At 50.7% G+C, this 16,343-nt stretch overlaps 1 protein-coding gene across 6 annotated transcripts; it reads left to right on the top strand.

The window, feature by feature from the left end:
* The first annotated feature begins 678 nt into the window (after positions 1-678).
* On the top strand, positions 679-16,337 carry SPRY4 (sprouty RTK signaling antagonist 4). 6 transcript variants are annotated; one of them, XM_017872961.1, is made up of 4 exons: positions 679-746; positions 1,808-1,921; positions 2,386-2,571; positions 12,793-16,337. In XM_017872961.1, the coding sequence occupies exon 4, from the start codon at positions 12,840-12,842 to the stop codon at positions 13,737-13,739; it is 900 nt and encodes a 299-aa protein (XP_017728450.1). In that variant the 5' UTR covers positions 679-746; positions 1,808-1,921; positions 2,386-2,571; positions 12,793-12,839; the 3' UTR covers positions 13,740-16,337. The 6 variants fall into 6 exon arrangements, with proteins under 6 accessions (XP_017728450.1, XP_017728449.1, XP_017728451.1 ...); XM_017872960.1 differs by lacking the exon at positions 679-746 and adding an exon at positions 1,049-1,465; XM_017872962.1 differs by lacking the exon at positions 679-746 and having other exon boundaries at positions 1,736-1,921.
* Positions 16,338-16,343: the final 6 nt, after the last annotated feature.

The raw sequence follows: 16,343 nt of genomic DNA, 5'->3' as shown, positions 1-16,343 counted from the left end.
GAATGAATGAATGAATTTTTCATAACTGCTGTTCCAAACCATTCCTCAGCTTAGGTTCCAAGCACAACCAGAATATGACCTCCAGAGGCCTCCTAGACATTCTGAATCTCGCTGTACTTAAATAAGCATCAGAGGCCCCTCCCAGCTCAAGACTGGGAGCTCCTCCTTCTCCCCAACACAGACTGGGGTCTCCTTGAATTCTCTTTCAGGGAAGCTGAGAAAGACTATGAAATGTAATCCTGTCTGTCTCTTGAGTTTCTCTAATAAAGAAAACAGGACAGCAAACCCCTTCCCCAGCTCCTCCAATCCTCCTTTTCTGCCATAGATTTAAGATTTATTTATTCCCATCCTTCTAATTTTTCAGCAAGGGCCATGGGTGAGCACCAGCTGGAAAATTACTGCTTCAACTTTCATTGTTTGAAATGCTTAAATGACATGCAAGAAACAGGATTTTAGGTCTGTGATGCTGAGAAGGGTTGGTAGCAAAGTAGAGCCAGGTTGCAAAGATCTAGAAAATCTGTGCTACAATTTACTAGCTCTTCCATACACCCGGTGCAGGACCCTTGGCCTCCGTTTCTACAGCTGACAGAGAGGGCGATACTGAACTTCAACACCCTTACAGGGAAGTCCTGGACAGCTGCACCCATTGTTCTGGCCAAGAGTTCTCTTGCTCTTAGAGAAAAGTCTCGCCCCTGAAAGGAAGGCTGAGGTTCCCTAAGGGAGTCTGCTCTGCCCTCAGGAGCTGGGTAAGTACACGGAGAGGTGAGTCCGAATGGTGAGAAGGCATTTTAGACTACGACTCGGTGACCTTGGGCTGCCTGTCTAGAGTCCCAGTCCCAGCCCCAGGCCAGACCTCAGCCCTAGGCTGGGAGCCTTTCATTGGTTCCTCTGACAACAGCCAAGCACAATCCTATAGTGGCGTAGGAAGAAAAAGACTGCCACACAATCTCCCCGTGAGGCCAGAACAGCGGCAAGACAGACGTTACAAGGGACTCAGGGCCAAGCCCTCGCCCAGACTCTGCTCTTATCTACGCATCAAAGCCACCCCCTGCCCCGGACTTCCCGGAGGCTACAGGCTCCTCCGTTCCAGGGAGGAGCAAGGCCTGCCGCGAGGGCTCTCCGCCTTCCTAGAGTCAGGCCTAATGGCGGGGTCTTTTCTTTTCACCGGCTTGAGCTGATCCTCACCCCCGCCCCCCAACGCCACCATCATTAACAGCAAAGAAAGGATCCCCAGCCATTTCCATTTCCTCTGCGGCTCAAGAGCCCCGTTGTTATTTAATCCTGAGGCCACCCCGGCAGCATCCTCGGCGCGGCCGGCTCCACCCATCCACCTGGCCAGTTCTCGGCCGCTCCCACTTCCCCGGAGGGGAGGCTGGCGAGAGGTGGGGGATATTGGGGAAAGGCGCCTACAACAGCAAAGGGCCGTGGGCCTTCGGTGGACCGAGGCTTCTCAGGCCAGCGTCCTGTAAGAGCTAGGAAACCGACTGGGACAGAGAGAGGACACCTAGCTAGGGCGGCAGAGGGCGGGCAGACGCCCGGGCACTGCGGACATTGCACTGGGGCGGGGGGAACGCTGGGAGGCGAGAGCCAGGCTACCTCTGGCTGAAGTGCCAGAATCGCCCCGGGGGGTACTGGAGCCGGAAGAGGCCTGGGCCCAGTCACTGTCTACACCCAAGAAATGGGGGGAGGGGCGGCCAGCACTCACGAGAGATTCAGCCTCAGGAAAAGGAATCAGATTCACTCACCAATCCCCACCCCACCCTTTGATACGGATGATGGACATTTTCTTAATTTTTGGTAAACGCAGCTTCAAGATCCCTCCCGCCTGGCGTCTCTGGTCTAGAGCAAGAGAAGGCCCCCAGTAGGGGTCCTCCAGCCCCTCTTTTGACTGCTTGCGGGAGGCAGAGATCTCCAGATCTAGGTATGTCCTCCCCCACCCTGCTCTCATCCCGGGATCCGGAGGCCGCAGCGCCCCCCCGCCCCCCAGCGACACTGACGGTTCCTGCCCAGGCCCGCAGTGGCGTGAAGGTTGCCTTTACCTCCTCTCGCAGGCTGGGAGGGGGTGCAGCCCGCGCAGCTGGCCCAGCTGCAGCAGTCGCCGCCGCCCTCCATTCATTAAAAAAAAAAAAAAAAAAAAAAAGGCAATAACAACCTCCACTGGAACCTCCACCCCTCTTTGTAAAAGAACGACGGCTCCTGGAGGAGCTTGAGCCAGTCCCAGCAATCACGGGTTAAGATCTTTTCCCGCCCCCCATTCATAAAAAATGGAGCGCAACGCATGCGCGCTCGCGGTCTCTTGTGCCCACCCATTCATAGAATCGCGAACGGCGCGCGTGCGCACTGGCGCTCCCTTCCCTCCCATTCATAAAAAAGCCATTTTCCCAGGCAGTGGTTGCAACATCGCGGCGGAGGTAGCGAGCTGAGCTGACAGCGCGGAGTTGGCGCTGTGGAGCACAGGGAGCCTTGCCGGTTCCTCCGGCCGGCGTCTGCGAGTACAGCGGCGGTTGCCTGCTCTGGCTCCAGGATTTAGACAGACATGGGGCGATGCTTGTGACCCTGCAGCTCCTCAAAGTAAGTCCATGGCCGGTTTTGGGATCTGAAACTGCCCCGCTCTGAGCGGCGACGCGACTCCCCCCTTGGGCTGGGGCAAATGGTGCGCTATTTCTAGGCGCGCCTCAGTGTTCCTTCCCTCAGCCTGCGCCTCCTTGAGTCGCTGCGGTGCGCCGCAGCTCCCTGACGCCCTCGGCCCGGCCGGCACGGCGCCGGGGGTGTTCACAGCCTGGCACCGCCGTTTCCGACCCCTTGGCATTGCCAAGCCCGGCTTCCCCGCCCTCTGCGACTCGGGAAGCCCCGTGCGTGTCCCGGGAGTTTGCCTCTGGCCTGGCCTCTTTCCTTCTCCTGCCACCATCCGCCTCGAACGCTGGAACGGGCGGCTCTGGGCTTGGTCAGGAGCCACCGTTTGGGTCGGGGGGCGCCCTCGCTCTGGGCGACTCGCCCAACTCCCAGCTCCGTGCCCACGGTGCCAGCTTTGCCGTGTATCTCCCAGCCCGCCGCAGCGGCCTATGCTCGACGTAGATTTTTTTCCTTTCTCTTCGGAGCGGTGACGGACTGAATTCCCTCCCCTTCTGCCTCTCCCTCGATGGTCAGCGAGGGGCTGGCTCAGGACTGGGCATTTCTGCTCCCTCTCCTTGGCGAGGCGGTTCCTCGCCGTCTGACCTTTGCTCCGCTGCCGCATTTTATGCTGTGCAACTGCCTTGCAGTTGCCTTTTTCTTGCCTGGCCTTTGTAGGGCCTGAGGCTCCTCGGCCACCCTGTACCTCTCTCTCCCCGGGCACCGAGCCGTGCCAGGCCCCGGAGCCCCCAGGCCGCGCTGGGGCTGTGGTGGGGGCTGAAGGTGCGTTTACATAACGCCAGGCGTGTGGGAGCTGGAGGAAGACGTTGCGAATGTAGGAGAGATAAGGCTCCTACTTTCCCTCCTTCCTTCTTGGTGGTACCAGGCTTGACATCACAGAGAAGAGAATAGAGACGGTACGTTCTGAAAAATTCTGAATCGCCAAGACCCCAGGGACAGTGAGCAGGGTGAGGGCGGGTTTGGCTAGCCAGGGCAGCTGGAGCTTGGCTCCATCACTGGGTCCAAGGCTGTGTCCAGTTCCCCCTCCATGCAGACGATCAAAAAGCGTTTAGACAGTAGCTACTCTTGTGCAAGAAGACGGTTTCTCAATTCTCCTTGATTGGGGGCAGGGGGTTGTGGGCAGAAGAGGCAAGGGAGACGCAAAATGGTTGCATGGCTTATAGGGCTGAAGGATGGACAAGAGAGGCGAAATGGGCTGGAAGGGCTAGATGGTAGGCAGAGCAGGGAGCTGCTGGCTGCCTCTTTCACCAGCTGCTGGAGGGGCATCCATATTGCCAAGGCCTCTGAGGGCAGGAGGCCGCCTTCTGGCGCAGCATGGCTTCGGTACCCCCCAGCGCGGTTAGTGCTGGAAAGAAGAGTGTACAGTGGGATGACCAAACCTAGTGGCAGCCCCCTCTTTCCTGCCTCCGAATCAGTGGCATGATTCTCTCCAGTTTTGGGAGAGGCCAGACACACTAGAGGCCAAAGAACTTGCAGAGGGGCAGGAGCAAACACTTGCCTGTCTCTGTAGCTGACCGAGGCACTAACCTCTCTGACAAGCCTCTCGGGATTCAAAACTGGAAGGTACAAGGCTCAGAGAAGTTGGGAACCGTGGGTTTATCAATCTGTTAATGAGCTCAGTCTGGTCTGAGGCCCTACCCAATATTGCATTGGTGGATTTCACAATGTTTAGAGTTCTCCAGATCTTCACACAAATGGAGTATAAACATCTCTGAAATTTTCAGCTTTTTTTTTTTTTTTTTTTTTTTTAGTGCGGGTGTCAGGAGGACTAGGAGAGGCAGGGCTGCGGTTAAAGATTTCTCTTTATCTCTTCCTCTCTGTCTTCTAGAAAGGTGGGAAAGAACTAGTGGAGATGTCCAGTGTGAAATCACATTTCCTCTTTCCCATCCCTTGGGAGGATTCTCACGTGCTACCAGGCCTCCAGCAAATCCTAATGTGGTGAACAGGACACACACTTACCAACCAAGCCCAGTGGCCAGTCACGGGTGTAGGGTGGGGATTTTAGTAGCAGATTTCTGAAATCTCAATGGACAAATACTACGGTGAGGAGACTTTAAAGGCATCTGTTGGTTATCGAGAGTCACTCCCTTTTGGTGGAGTGTAAATGCCCTCTTGCCCTTAGCCTTCCTGCCCAGACCCACGACCTTTTTCAGATCACCCTCTGAAATGGCCTCATCTCACTAAAGCTTTAGTTGGGGCTGGTGGGAGGAGACAGAACACATAGCAGGGCAGAGGCTGTGGACAGGTGGATATTTGGAGCTTACTGATATCATTTTCATTTTTTAAAATTATTTATTTATTTATTTGTTTAAAGACGGAGTCTTGCCCTGTCACCCAGGCTGGAGAGCAGTCGTGCTATCTTGGCTCAATGCAACCTCCTAGATTCAAACAATTATCCTGCCTCAGGAGCTGGAATTAAAGTTGTGCACCACCACACCCAGCTAATTTTTGTATTTGTAGTAGAGATAGGGTTTCACCATGTTGGCCAGGCTGGTCTCAAACTCCTGACCTCATGATCCGCCGACCTCGGCCTCTCAAAGTGCTGGGATTACAGGCGTGAGCCACCGCGCCCAGTCTCACATGTCATTTTTATTTGCATCCTCCCAGAATTGGTGGAGAGATGTGGCTCTTTGGAAATCTGGCCTGCCCAGTTCACACCCACCCATGACCCCAGCCCCAAAGCCTGTGCCCAGAGGTTTGGCTGACTTTTGTGGATAATAAATGAAAGCAGTCTTTCAGTGCCAAATTTGAAAATCAGTGATTTAAAAATTAAGAGGAATAAAAGTCATTAATACTTCCAGAAGTGACCTTTGAGCTGTGTGGCTCTGGGATTTAATACTTTGGTACCATATGTGGGGATTCCAGTTTCCAGGGCTGAAAGTCTCATGGTATGACATCTTATAGCTTCCAGATTTGGGCCCCCACAGTGTTTTTCTGTCCTTGGGCTATCCTGTTAATGAGGGCCTGGGTGTTGGTGCCAAGGAGGCCTAGGAAGGAGCCCTCCTTCTTTATTCAGAAAAGTCCAGTGTTTCTTGGAGAATCATAGTGTTCCTTTTGGTTCTAAATCCAGAGTGTTTGTCATCTGGCCTCTACTTAGGTGGCAGTTCCCTTGTGATGACAACCTGGCTAAGGATTCTTGCGGAGGCCTCTGAATTTGGAGATAGGGTTGAAAATTTGGGGTTTTGTATGTAGGCATGACAGAGTTTTTAAGGAAGGGAAATGGCCAGAGTGGAGAAGGTTCTATTTCATGGCCAACCTTATCTTCCTGAGAGGAGAAAATAGTAACTCATTAGAATATATTTTTGCTCTTTTAAAAGAGCCAGGGGAAGGTGAATGAACAACTTTTGGAAAGCTGTATTGCCCCTTCCAGACCAAGCCAGGGGCCTGGACAGAGCAGATGAGTGACTAGGCAAACCTGCTAAGCATGGCCTTAGTTTCCCCATCTGCACAGTAGAGAAAATAAACTCCTCCCAAGGGGACAGGGGGCCAGCAGAACTGCTAGTGAGCGGCCAGGACTAGGGCCATGCTCATTGTTATTATTGAGCTCCTAGGAGGAGGGCTGGTTTTAAGGGTGCCCCCTTCCTGCACAGGAGGTGTGGGGTGTTGCATGATGTAAGAGGGAGGGTATTCTTGGCTCTCAGGGGTCTGGGGCCACCCTGCAGATCCGGACAGCTGACAAGGCTGGGGAATGTATCCGGGACATGTGGCTGGGCTTAAGAGACTCTACAGTTCAGCTGTGATCACGATTGTTCTTTCCAAGGACAGGCCCCAGTCAGTGAAGGAAGCAAGGGCACAGGGGAGGGAGCACAGATGTGCTGGATCTAGCAGAGGAGGGAAGGGGCCCTTCGGGGCAGGTGGCCACTTGTAGAAGAGTGGTTTCCCTTGTCAGTAGTCTTTCTTTTTCTGGTTGGGGGAAGGGGAAGTCATTTCCTGCTCCTGTCCCAGGAGTAAGCTAAAATCTATTATTGTAAGTTCATTTCTTGGTGGAGGGTAAGGAGACAAATAAGATCTTACTGTCTGTGGGAGGAAGCCCTGACTTAGGAGTCTAGGGTTCTGGTCCCACCCAGACCTGGACTTGGCCAAGAGTTCCCAAACCATGCCAGTGGTTAACAGGCTCCTTCTGACTCCTTCTTTACCGACTCTTGGCTTCTAATCCTTCTTTATGGGAATCTGGGCAGACAATTAAGGCAGTAATACAGTGAAGCAAAAACTTGAAGCTGATTAAAGAGCCCAAAGTCCAGCAAGATTCCCACCATTCCGTGTGCTCGGGCTTTGGAGCTCAGCTGATTGGTTGTGAAAGAGGGAAGAGAAGAAGAGGTTTGGAACGGGTAACTGGTGGTAGGATGAAGTGATGAAAAGCAACCATTTTCTTTTGTGATCTCTAACAGATTATGGCCAGAGGTGAGCTTCTTAGTGCTGGTGCTGGGGGAAGGAAGAGAAGGATTCCCAGACAAATCCAGCTGCCCAAATGCTTTATTCTCCCACTGGGGCCATTCTCAGCAGAGATTTTCTTTGTAGGGTATAGGGAGGGGCAAGTCCTCTGCTTCCCTCAGCATCCCTCCCCCTCTTTTTAAAGTCCTTTTAAAGTAATAAGTCATCATTTGGTTGTAGCTTAATTAGCTAAACTGTGATAGTGTCACAAAGAACCAAGCTATAGTGGTGGGCAGGCTCTCTGGCCGCCTAGAGACCTTTATTCTGAGTTGTTTAAAGGGTTAAACAACCTTCACTGAAATAACCCGCTGAGACTGAATGGGGCAGTGCTCAAACTACCCATTCATTCACAGCCTCTTGCCAGTTTGTCATTAGCTGACCTGTAGCTTTCAAAGTACAACTGTCAGGTTTTCCCAATATTTCCCAACTCACCTCACTAGGGTAAGTCAAGGGGAGGTTGTGGGTGGGTGGGATTAGGCATCCTGCTCAGTTGTGCAGACATTTAACATGCCTCTTGATTCTTTTCAGCCAGCCTGTATTGAGCGGTCTGCAGCCTGATGCTCAGCCCCCTCCCCACAGGTACAAATGCAGTGAGTGTCAGACTGGCTGGCTCTGGGCTCCCAGACCCACCAAGCAGCAAATACGGTGTTGGGTGTTCTAGGGATTTTGATATCCTGCTGATTCCAGTATTCTAGGACTGTCTGTGCCCTGGCTCCCTCCCTCCCTCACAGACCTGGACCAGGGAGAGCCCCATCAATGAAGGTACCCTAGGGACCCTTAAGTTCAACTTGATAGGTAGGGAGGAGTAGAGATTGCTTTCCACCCCAGGGTTTCCTTTTGGGGACTGATTTGTAATAAACTCCTACAAGTGAAATCCATTCAACTATAAGAAAACTAAAAATGAGGCTGGGTGTGGTGACTCACACCTGTAATGCCAGCACTTTGGGAGGCTGAGGCGGGCGGATTAGCTGAGGTCAGGAGTTCAAGACCAGCCTCACCAACATGGAGAAACCCCATCTCTACTAAAAATACAAAATTAGCTGGACATGGTCACACATGCCTGTAATTCCAGCTACTCAGGAGGCTGAGAATCGTTTGAACCTGGGAGGCGGAGCATGTTGTGCGCCAAGATCGTGCCATTGCACTCCAGCCTGGGCAAAAAAAGGCAAAACTCCGTCTCAAAAAACAAAATTAAAAATGAAACCACTTTTAAGACAGGGATGGCACATAACACTAAACTGGAAGTGAAGAGAACTTGAATTCTGAGCCTTCCTTAAATGAGAGAGATTACAAACCCCCACAGCCTTCACTCTCCACACTTGAAAATTCCCCTCCCTGCGGTTCAGGCTGATGTAAGCCCGTCTAGCTTTCCTTCCCTGGTGGTTGCATTGCAGAGCCCTAGGATGTTCTGATGATGTTCCCTGAGGGCTGGAGGAGTCCATGGTTCTGAAAGTGATGGCACTTTCATGCCTTCCCATGAATTCCCAGAGGTTATGGAGGGCTTCTGCAAGTCATTGTAAGTCAGGGTGGAGACGTTAATATTTCAGCCTCTGAAGCCTCTGCTGTCTTGGTTCAAATCCTGCTCTGGTCACTTGCTAGCTCTATGACCCTTTGTGCTTCCATTTCTTCTCTGTAAAATGGGTACTCTCTTGAAGTATGGTGAGAATTAAAAGAGAAAATAAATCACTGAGGGCTTAGCACGGAGCCTGGCACCAAGAAATGTTTAATAAATATTAGCCGCTTCCATAATTATTATTTATTATTATTAGAAGGTTGAGTGGAGGTAAAAGTCCCTTCCCTCTTGCCAGTTCCTAAGAGTACCACCTAAACTTCAGAGGTGCTTCTTTGGCTAAGTGGAGTGCTGGTTTTGTTTCTCTGTCCAGTGTCTTCCAAATTGGCCATCAGTATCTTCCAAACTGCCTAAATGAGGCAAAGCCTCCTCTCTCCTATTTACATCATAAATCTCTTACTTCCTTGCAGGGGAAGCAGAGAGCACATACTAAACCTGCACTTAAGATTGTCAGCATTGGCCGGGCGCGGTGGCTCAAGCCTGTAATCCCAGCACTTTGGGAGGCCGACACGGGCGGATCACGAGGTCAGGAGATCGAGACCATCCTGGCTTTAACCCGGTGAAACCCCATCTCTACTAAAAATACAAAAAAAACTAGCCGGGCGAGAGTAGCGGGCAGCTGTATGTCCCAGCTACATAGGGAGGCTGAGGCAGTGAGAATGGCGTATAACCCAGAGGCGGAGCTTGCAGTGAGCCCAAGATCTGGCCACTTGCACTCCAGCCCGGGCGACAGAGCTGAGACTCCGTCTGCAAAAGAAAAAAAAAAAAAAAAAAGATTGTCAAGCATTCGCTCAGAGTGGAGGGCGGGTGTTTCTCAGTGAGTCGAGATTGATCTACCAAATCAACTGAGAGTTGGTTTTCTTTTCTTTTTTTTTTTTTTTTCCTGCTCTGTCGCCCAGGCTAGAGTGCAGTGGTGCGATCTTGGCTCACTGCAATCTCCGCCTCCCCAGTAACTGGGATTACAGGCGCCTGCCACCACGCCTGGCTAATTTTTGTATTTTTAGTAGAGATGGGGTTTCACCCTGTTGGTCAGGCTGGTCTCAAACTCCTGACCTCAAGTGATCCACCTGCCTTGACCTCCCAAAATGCTGAGATTACAGGTGTGAGCCACTGTGCCAGGCCTTCTTTCTTTTCTTTCTTTTTTCTTTTCTTTTTCTTTTCTTTTTTTTTGAGAAATCATTTAGCTGTGCTGAGGGGTTATTAAATAGGCAGCTCAGAAAATTGTTTTTCTTTGTCAGCCAAATAAATTCAGCAGAGGTTCTTGGAGGGTCCCTGCTGGTGAGGGGTGAGGGCAGCAGTGGATCTCTGATTTGGTTTTTGCTGAGCTGGTGGTTGAAAGGAATCCTACTACATCAGGGTTATGGAAGGGAAGATACATTTTATAATATGCCCAATGGAGCCATCGGATGCGGCATCATCCCCAGAGAGCCGAGTCATCGTGGGCCAAGCTCCCATCCCCATGTCTGGCCTCAACTGCAGGCCCAGATGTTGACAGCTGTCTCTGGAGGGTTATGGGAGCCTGTGAATGCCAACATCCCCGTTGCCTGCAGCGGCTGCTCCCATCCTGGCTTCCTGGTGGGACTTTTCCATGAATTGGGGAATCTGCCTTCTGATTCCAAGGCCTATTAAAATTTCTGAGCATTGCCCATTTCTTTTGCTTTATCTGTAGGAAATGTGGCTGTTTTTAAAGAACCTCACCAAAAAAAAAAAAAGAGTGAATCTGCTCAAGGGAAGGGAGTATTTTACTTTCTCCCACAGCATGGCCAGACCCAATCGTTGTCCTGAGAGACAAAACCCAACTATATGGGGCAATAGAAGCTTCAGACTGCTGCCTACATTGTGTTGGCAGGACCCTGAATATTCCTGACATGGGTTTCTGGAACAAGGGAATCATGTTATCATTGTCCGGGGGTGAGGGTTCTGGCTGGTGCTGGAGAACCTTATCCATGGCATTTTTTATTCTTAGGCCTTTCCTCCAGGCACCGTCCTCAGTGCTGGACCTTGGGCTCCTAACCCTGGCCTCTTGCCCCAAACTCATTTATTCTAGAAGCAAGGCCTTGGAACCGCTATTGACAGTAAGTGGGCAGGCTGAGGTAGCATTCCCTGGAGTTCCTACCCTGTCGTCAGCCTGATGCTTGGAAAAACTCCTCTCCATAGATGCTTACTTGCATTCCCTCTCTCCAGCCCTGACCACAGGATCTCCACGGGAGGCTGCTTTGGCAAGTGGCTACTCTTTGGTGGCAGACCTGCCAGAAAAGGCAAACTCTGCCACAAGGAAGTCACCAATTCGAAGGTGATGCTCTGGTTTCATCCGAAGAGAACATAGGGGCAGGCACTGCCACTAGGTAGGCTTTCTCCAAGACAGGAAAAACAAAGCGTGTAAAGAAATACCAGCATCCTTTTAAGTAGGCAGGGCCATAGGAACAAAGCCAATAGTTGATGCCCTGCGTGAATGGGAAATAGCAGTTGACTGAGCATTGAACCTTGCAGAAGAGACTGGATGCTTTTTGGATTTAGCAGTGTAAGTGATATACAGACTGGAGCCCTGTGGATAGCCCCCTTTTATCCCCTTCATAAACTTTCATCTAGAGCTAGCTTTTTATTTTAGACAGGTTCTAGATAAACCTAACAGCAGTGGGGCAGGATCAGCTCTCCTAATGAGAACATCATTAGCATCTTGATGCAAATTTAGTAAATGCAAAAGCATTTACTAAAACCCCACCCAAGAATACATTAATCCAATGACCTTTTTTTGGTTTTGTTTTAAAGACTTATCTTTCTCTTCTTCCTCTCCATTCCCTGGGGTTCTTAAGATTGGGGTGGAATCTTCCCAGAGTGTAATCTTTCCCTTGGATTCCAAATTGTGTCCCCTTGAGCAGAGGTCTTGACCTTCTGCTGCTATTTCTTTAAATTGATCTCCAGCAGAATTCCAACTGTAAAGGTCAGCAGGCAAGGAAATGGCACTTCTAATAGAAAACAATGTGCACTTTCTAAATTTGAACCAAGCCGTTTCCGCTCTTTGATTTAAGTGACTTCCTGGGGTTCCGTGTCAGGCACTGCAGTTGAATCTCTGGCTGGATTCCAACTTAAAATTGCACTCTCTCGGTGAAATTAGAAACTGATCCAGGGTTGGCTTAGCTATTCTAGTAAATAGCATTTAGGCTGAATGTTCAGCTCAGCACTTGGAAATGGGTGATGTGAGTGCCCCTTGAGAGGATTTCCCATCCAAGTTGTCAGAAGCTGACATACCTAGGGATTATTAGCCACTGTAGGTTGCTGCTCTTAAGAAGTGGTAGTAATAAGTTAATAATGCCTGGATGTGCAGGCATCAGATAACAGTCCTTCTCTTGTGAATATCTGAAATAAAGGGCTTGTTAATCCAGCTGAAAAAGTCCATGGGAACATCCAGAGGTGTCTGTTGAGTTCACCACATCGTCCCCAGTACCTGGCACAGTGCTTGGCAGGAAGTGCTTATAAGTGCTCAGGAGATCTAAGCTTACTCCTTGGGGCAGCGATAAATTGTTGCTGCATGCCAGGTAATATGCTAGGTAATAGACAGTATTTTCTCATTTAATCCTCTCAAGAGCCCGTTTTACAGATGACAAGACCAAAACCTAAGGCACGGAGATGAAAGAACTCATTCATAGCAATGTTGCTAGGCCAAAGTGAGAATGGAATTTGAGTCTGGTTCCAGATACTGTGTTTATATCTACTGAACTATGTATCTTAACTAAGGAGCATGTTTCACAGTAACTAAGAGAATGAAATCAGGCTGCCTGGGTTTGAGTCCTACTACTGATAGTTTTGGATAGTTTTGTGTGATTTTGGACAAATTAATTTGAACATGTCTTTTCTGTAAATAGAAAAGGGGGATAATAGTAGTTACATTTTAGGCTTATCATGAAGTCAAAGACTTAATGTATATGGTGCTTAGGAGAGCACCTCTGTCTTAAGTGCTCAGTAAGTATTATTTCCACCACTGACTTCTTGTCATTATTAATCATTTAAGCTTGGAAGTCACTGGAAAGTCTACACAGTGATTTTAGTTCCTATTTCAATTGGGCGGCTCCCAAGGACCTGATGGGGGGATGAGGTATTAGCAGGCCACATACTGATGCCTGGAATCCATTCTCTCTTCCTTTTCCCCACCCCACCCTCAGGGCCCCTAGAAGCCTGTTTCTCCATACAGTCCAGGACCTCCAGCCCCATGGAGCCCCCGATCCCACAGAGCGCCCCCTTGACTCCCAGCTCAGTCATGGTCCAGCCCCTTCTTGACAGCCGGATGTCCCACAGCCGGCTCCAGCACCCACTCACCATCCTACCCATTGACCAGATGAAGACCAGCCACGTGGAGAACGACTACATAGACAACCCTGGCCTGGCCCCCACCACCGGCCCAAAGCGGACCCGGGGCGGGGCCCCAGAGCTGGCCCCGACGCCCGCCCGCTGTGACCAGGACGTCACCCACCACTGGATCTCCTTCAGCGGGCGCCCCAGCTCTGTGAGCAGCAGCAGCAGCACATCCTCGGACCAGCGGCTCTTAGACCACATGGCACCACCACCCGTGGCTGACCAGGCCTCACCAAGGGCTGTGCGCATCCAGCCCAAGGTGGTCCACTGCAAGCCGCTGGACCTCAAGGGCCCGGCGGTCCCATCGGAGCTGGACAAGCACTTCTTGCTGTGCGAGGCCTGTGGGAAGTGTAAATGCAAGGAGTGTGCGTCCCCCCGGACGTTGCCCTCCTGCTGGGTCTGCAACCAGGAGTGCCTGTGCTCAGCCCAGACCCTGGTCAACTATGGCACGTGCATGTGTCTGGTACAGGGCATCTTCTACCACTGCACGAATGAGGACGATGAGGGCTCCTGCGCCGACCACCCCTGCTCCTGCTCCCGCTCCAACTGCTGCGCCCGCTGGTCCTTCATGGGTGCTCTCTCCGTGGTGCTACCCTGCCTGCTCTGCTACCTGCCAGCCACCGGCTGCGTGAAGCTGGCCCAGCGCGGCTACGACCGTCTGCGCCGCCCTGGTTGCCGCTGCAAGCACACGAACAGCGTCATCTGCAAAGCGGCCAGCGGGGATGCCAAGACCAGCAGGCCGGACAAGCCTTTCTGACAGTTTTTGTCGAAGCCCCAGTGCTCCGCCTGGAAACCTGGTTCTCTTCTGACATCTAAGAAGACTGCAACAAGGTCAGAGGTTTTAGTCTTCTGAGGCTGACCTTGCTAGTCTGCCCACTCCCTACCCCCAGCTTCGGAAAATACAGAGATCACCACCACCTACCCTGTATTCCCCAAGACGATGAAGAAGCACTTTGGGGCTTTTTTTTCAGGGTCCTGGAACTTTGTGTCAAACAGAATGCAGGGGCAGGGTGTGGTTTTGGGGGGAATTTTTCTTTTTCAGAAGACGGAACACAGATGTGGACACATATCCGGAAGCTGCAGCTGCTTGAATGCCTTCCCAACCCCTCCTTCTCCCTCCCTCCCTCTTTTCCATTGTCTTTGGCTCTCACAAGAGCTAGCTGCCTGGGAGGAATTGTTAACTGAGTACCAGGGTACCTTTAAAGAAGACCCTTGGAGTTTTCTGTACCTTCTTCTCCTCCCCCATCTCACTCCACCCCACTTTGTCCCTGATGTCTTGGGGAAGGTGTAGAACACCCTAGCAGTTCCTATTGTATATACTTGGGAGCCACTGAGAACAGAGGACGGCCAGTGAGTCCAAGCCTCATTCCTCCTTCTGCCTCCCCAGAGCCACAGGATGGATTTAGGAGCCACTGCTCAGTGCACTTCTCCCTTCTAACTGCATCAACTAACTCTTGGGGGTGTTCCGCTCACCACACCGTCCTTCGGTTCTTACCGAGTCACAGACTCGCCTGCCCACTATGTGTCCTGGGTTCTCTCTACTCACATCCCTTCCAGAAACTTTATATGGGTAGAGGAAGCCAGGGCGGCAAATGCGAGACCAAATATCATTTTGCCAATGAGTTTGAGGCTGTGGTCTCTAGATCCAGTCACTACGTTTTTATAGAATAATTAAACCAGATGATAACGGTGTTTTAAAAAATAATAATAAAACAACTTGTTTCCTTTTGGGCCACCCCCAGGAAGGGCTGATTTCAAAATCTGGGGGAGAGCAACCTCAAGGAACACAATTTCCCTCCCCATCAACAAGAGGATTTTAACAGCAAAGAAGAGAGGCAGCACCTCGCATTGGCAGAATGACCGCTGAGCCAGGCTAGGTTTGGGTTTCTTCTCTTCTGATTCTGCTGCTCACTGTCATAGCCTTTTGTGTATAGTGATGTGTCTGTATCTTTAATGTAAATAGAGAGATGATGAAAAAAGAGTCTATTTTAGTGTTAGGAAGCCCCAGCAGGGGAGTTGGAAGAGCTGGGGGAGAGGGTAGGGGAAAGGTTTTTCCAGGGGCCACTGGGTTTGAGCCCTGCTTTTGTGCACAGCCACACCACCCTCTCCCGACAGCCCTCAAAGACGTAGCAACCCTTTCTCTCAAGGTGCTAAAGGACTCAGAAGGTGCAGCACGTCCAGTGGGTAGGTACTTGTTGCATGCAAAAGCTGTAGTGTATCTGGTCCTTCCTCCCCAGCTGTTGTGTGGGGTTTTTGCTTTGTGTGTGGTATTTTGTTTTCCCCTCTAATGAGAGGGCATGGCCTGAGTCAGAAGAGCTACCCCAGGTGCAACTGGAAGTGCATGAGGCAGAGTGTCCGTAGCATTTCCAGTTTGTTCTGTAGGAACAGAGGTGCCTCCAGGAAGGAGGTAGCGAGGTGGGTAGCTATGATAGGCATGCACCTAATGCTTCTCAAGGACTTCTTTTTTCCTTCTTGAAGACTAGTAGTAACATCTTATGATTTAGAGTAAGTTAATTGTAACCATAGGTATTTATTGATTGGAGGAAGGGAGGGTCATATTATTTTCGGCTTTATTTATGTAACATTTGCTAGCTTGTAAAAGGCGAATGTGAAATATTGCATCTGCATTTTCCAAGGCTGATTCATGTAGCTACTCTTGCCACAGTTGTGACAGATGTATGGATGTTCTTGAACATTTCAGAGGGAGTGGTAGGAAAGAAACACATTCAGCCAACCACTTATATGAATTGAATGTATCAGAAGTGTACTGAAGGGACTGAAGATAGTTTTCCTCAGATGAGGTGGCCCCAAAATCGATAGTGCACATGTGCACGCTTTCTGCAAGGCCTCAGAACTTTTCCCGGGGCCCCTCCCTCAACTTGTCTCCATGGGAAACTTGACCCAGTTGCACTTTGGTGATCTTGGTGGTCTACACACCCGTTCTGTGGAGAGTCGATTTACATAAGCTGTGTATACACACATACACACACACACACACACACACACACACACACACACACACCCCTACCCCACACTGACCGTCTACGGACAGAGACCCTATTTCCTGGCAAACGACCTCCTGAACCCTGACTTTTTGTGTACATACTTGTAAACACGGATTTTTCTGGGTTTTGGTTTGCTTTTTCTTTTTTTTCCCCTGCCCATGTTCTAGCTTGTTCTTCTTGGTTTGCTTTCAACCTGCTTGATGGATGTCTGCAGAGTGCTCTCTAAGAGTCCACCTCAGTGCCCTGTGTGCTCGGTGGTCATGGGAAGGAGCGAAGGAACCATCCTTGGTTCTCCCAGCTTGGTTGTGTAGCAATCCCTCGGCATTGTTTTTCTCAGCTTCTTGGCAAAATTAAAA

The sequence above is a fragment of the Rhinopithecus bieti genome, unplaced genomic scaffold (assembly GCF_001698545.2).
Source record: "Rhinopithecus bieti isolate Rb0 unplaced genomic scaffold, ASM169854v2 scaffold_7438, whole genome shotgun sequence".
NCBI lineage: Eukaryota > Metazoa > Chordata > Mammalia > Primates > Cercopithecidae > Rhinopithecus > Rhinopithecus bieti.
Note: the sequence above shows the minus strand (reverse complement) of the source record. Positions and strands in the feature narration are given on the sequence as shown.

Coding starts and splice junctions, on each gene's coding strand:
- SPRY4 (XM_017872961.1), top strand. CDS start 12,840: ATGGAGCCCCCGATCCCACAGAGCGCCCCCTTGACTCCCAGCTCAGTC.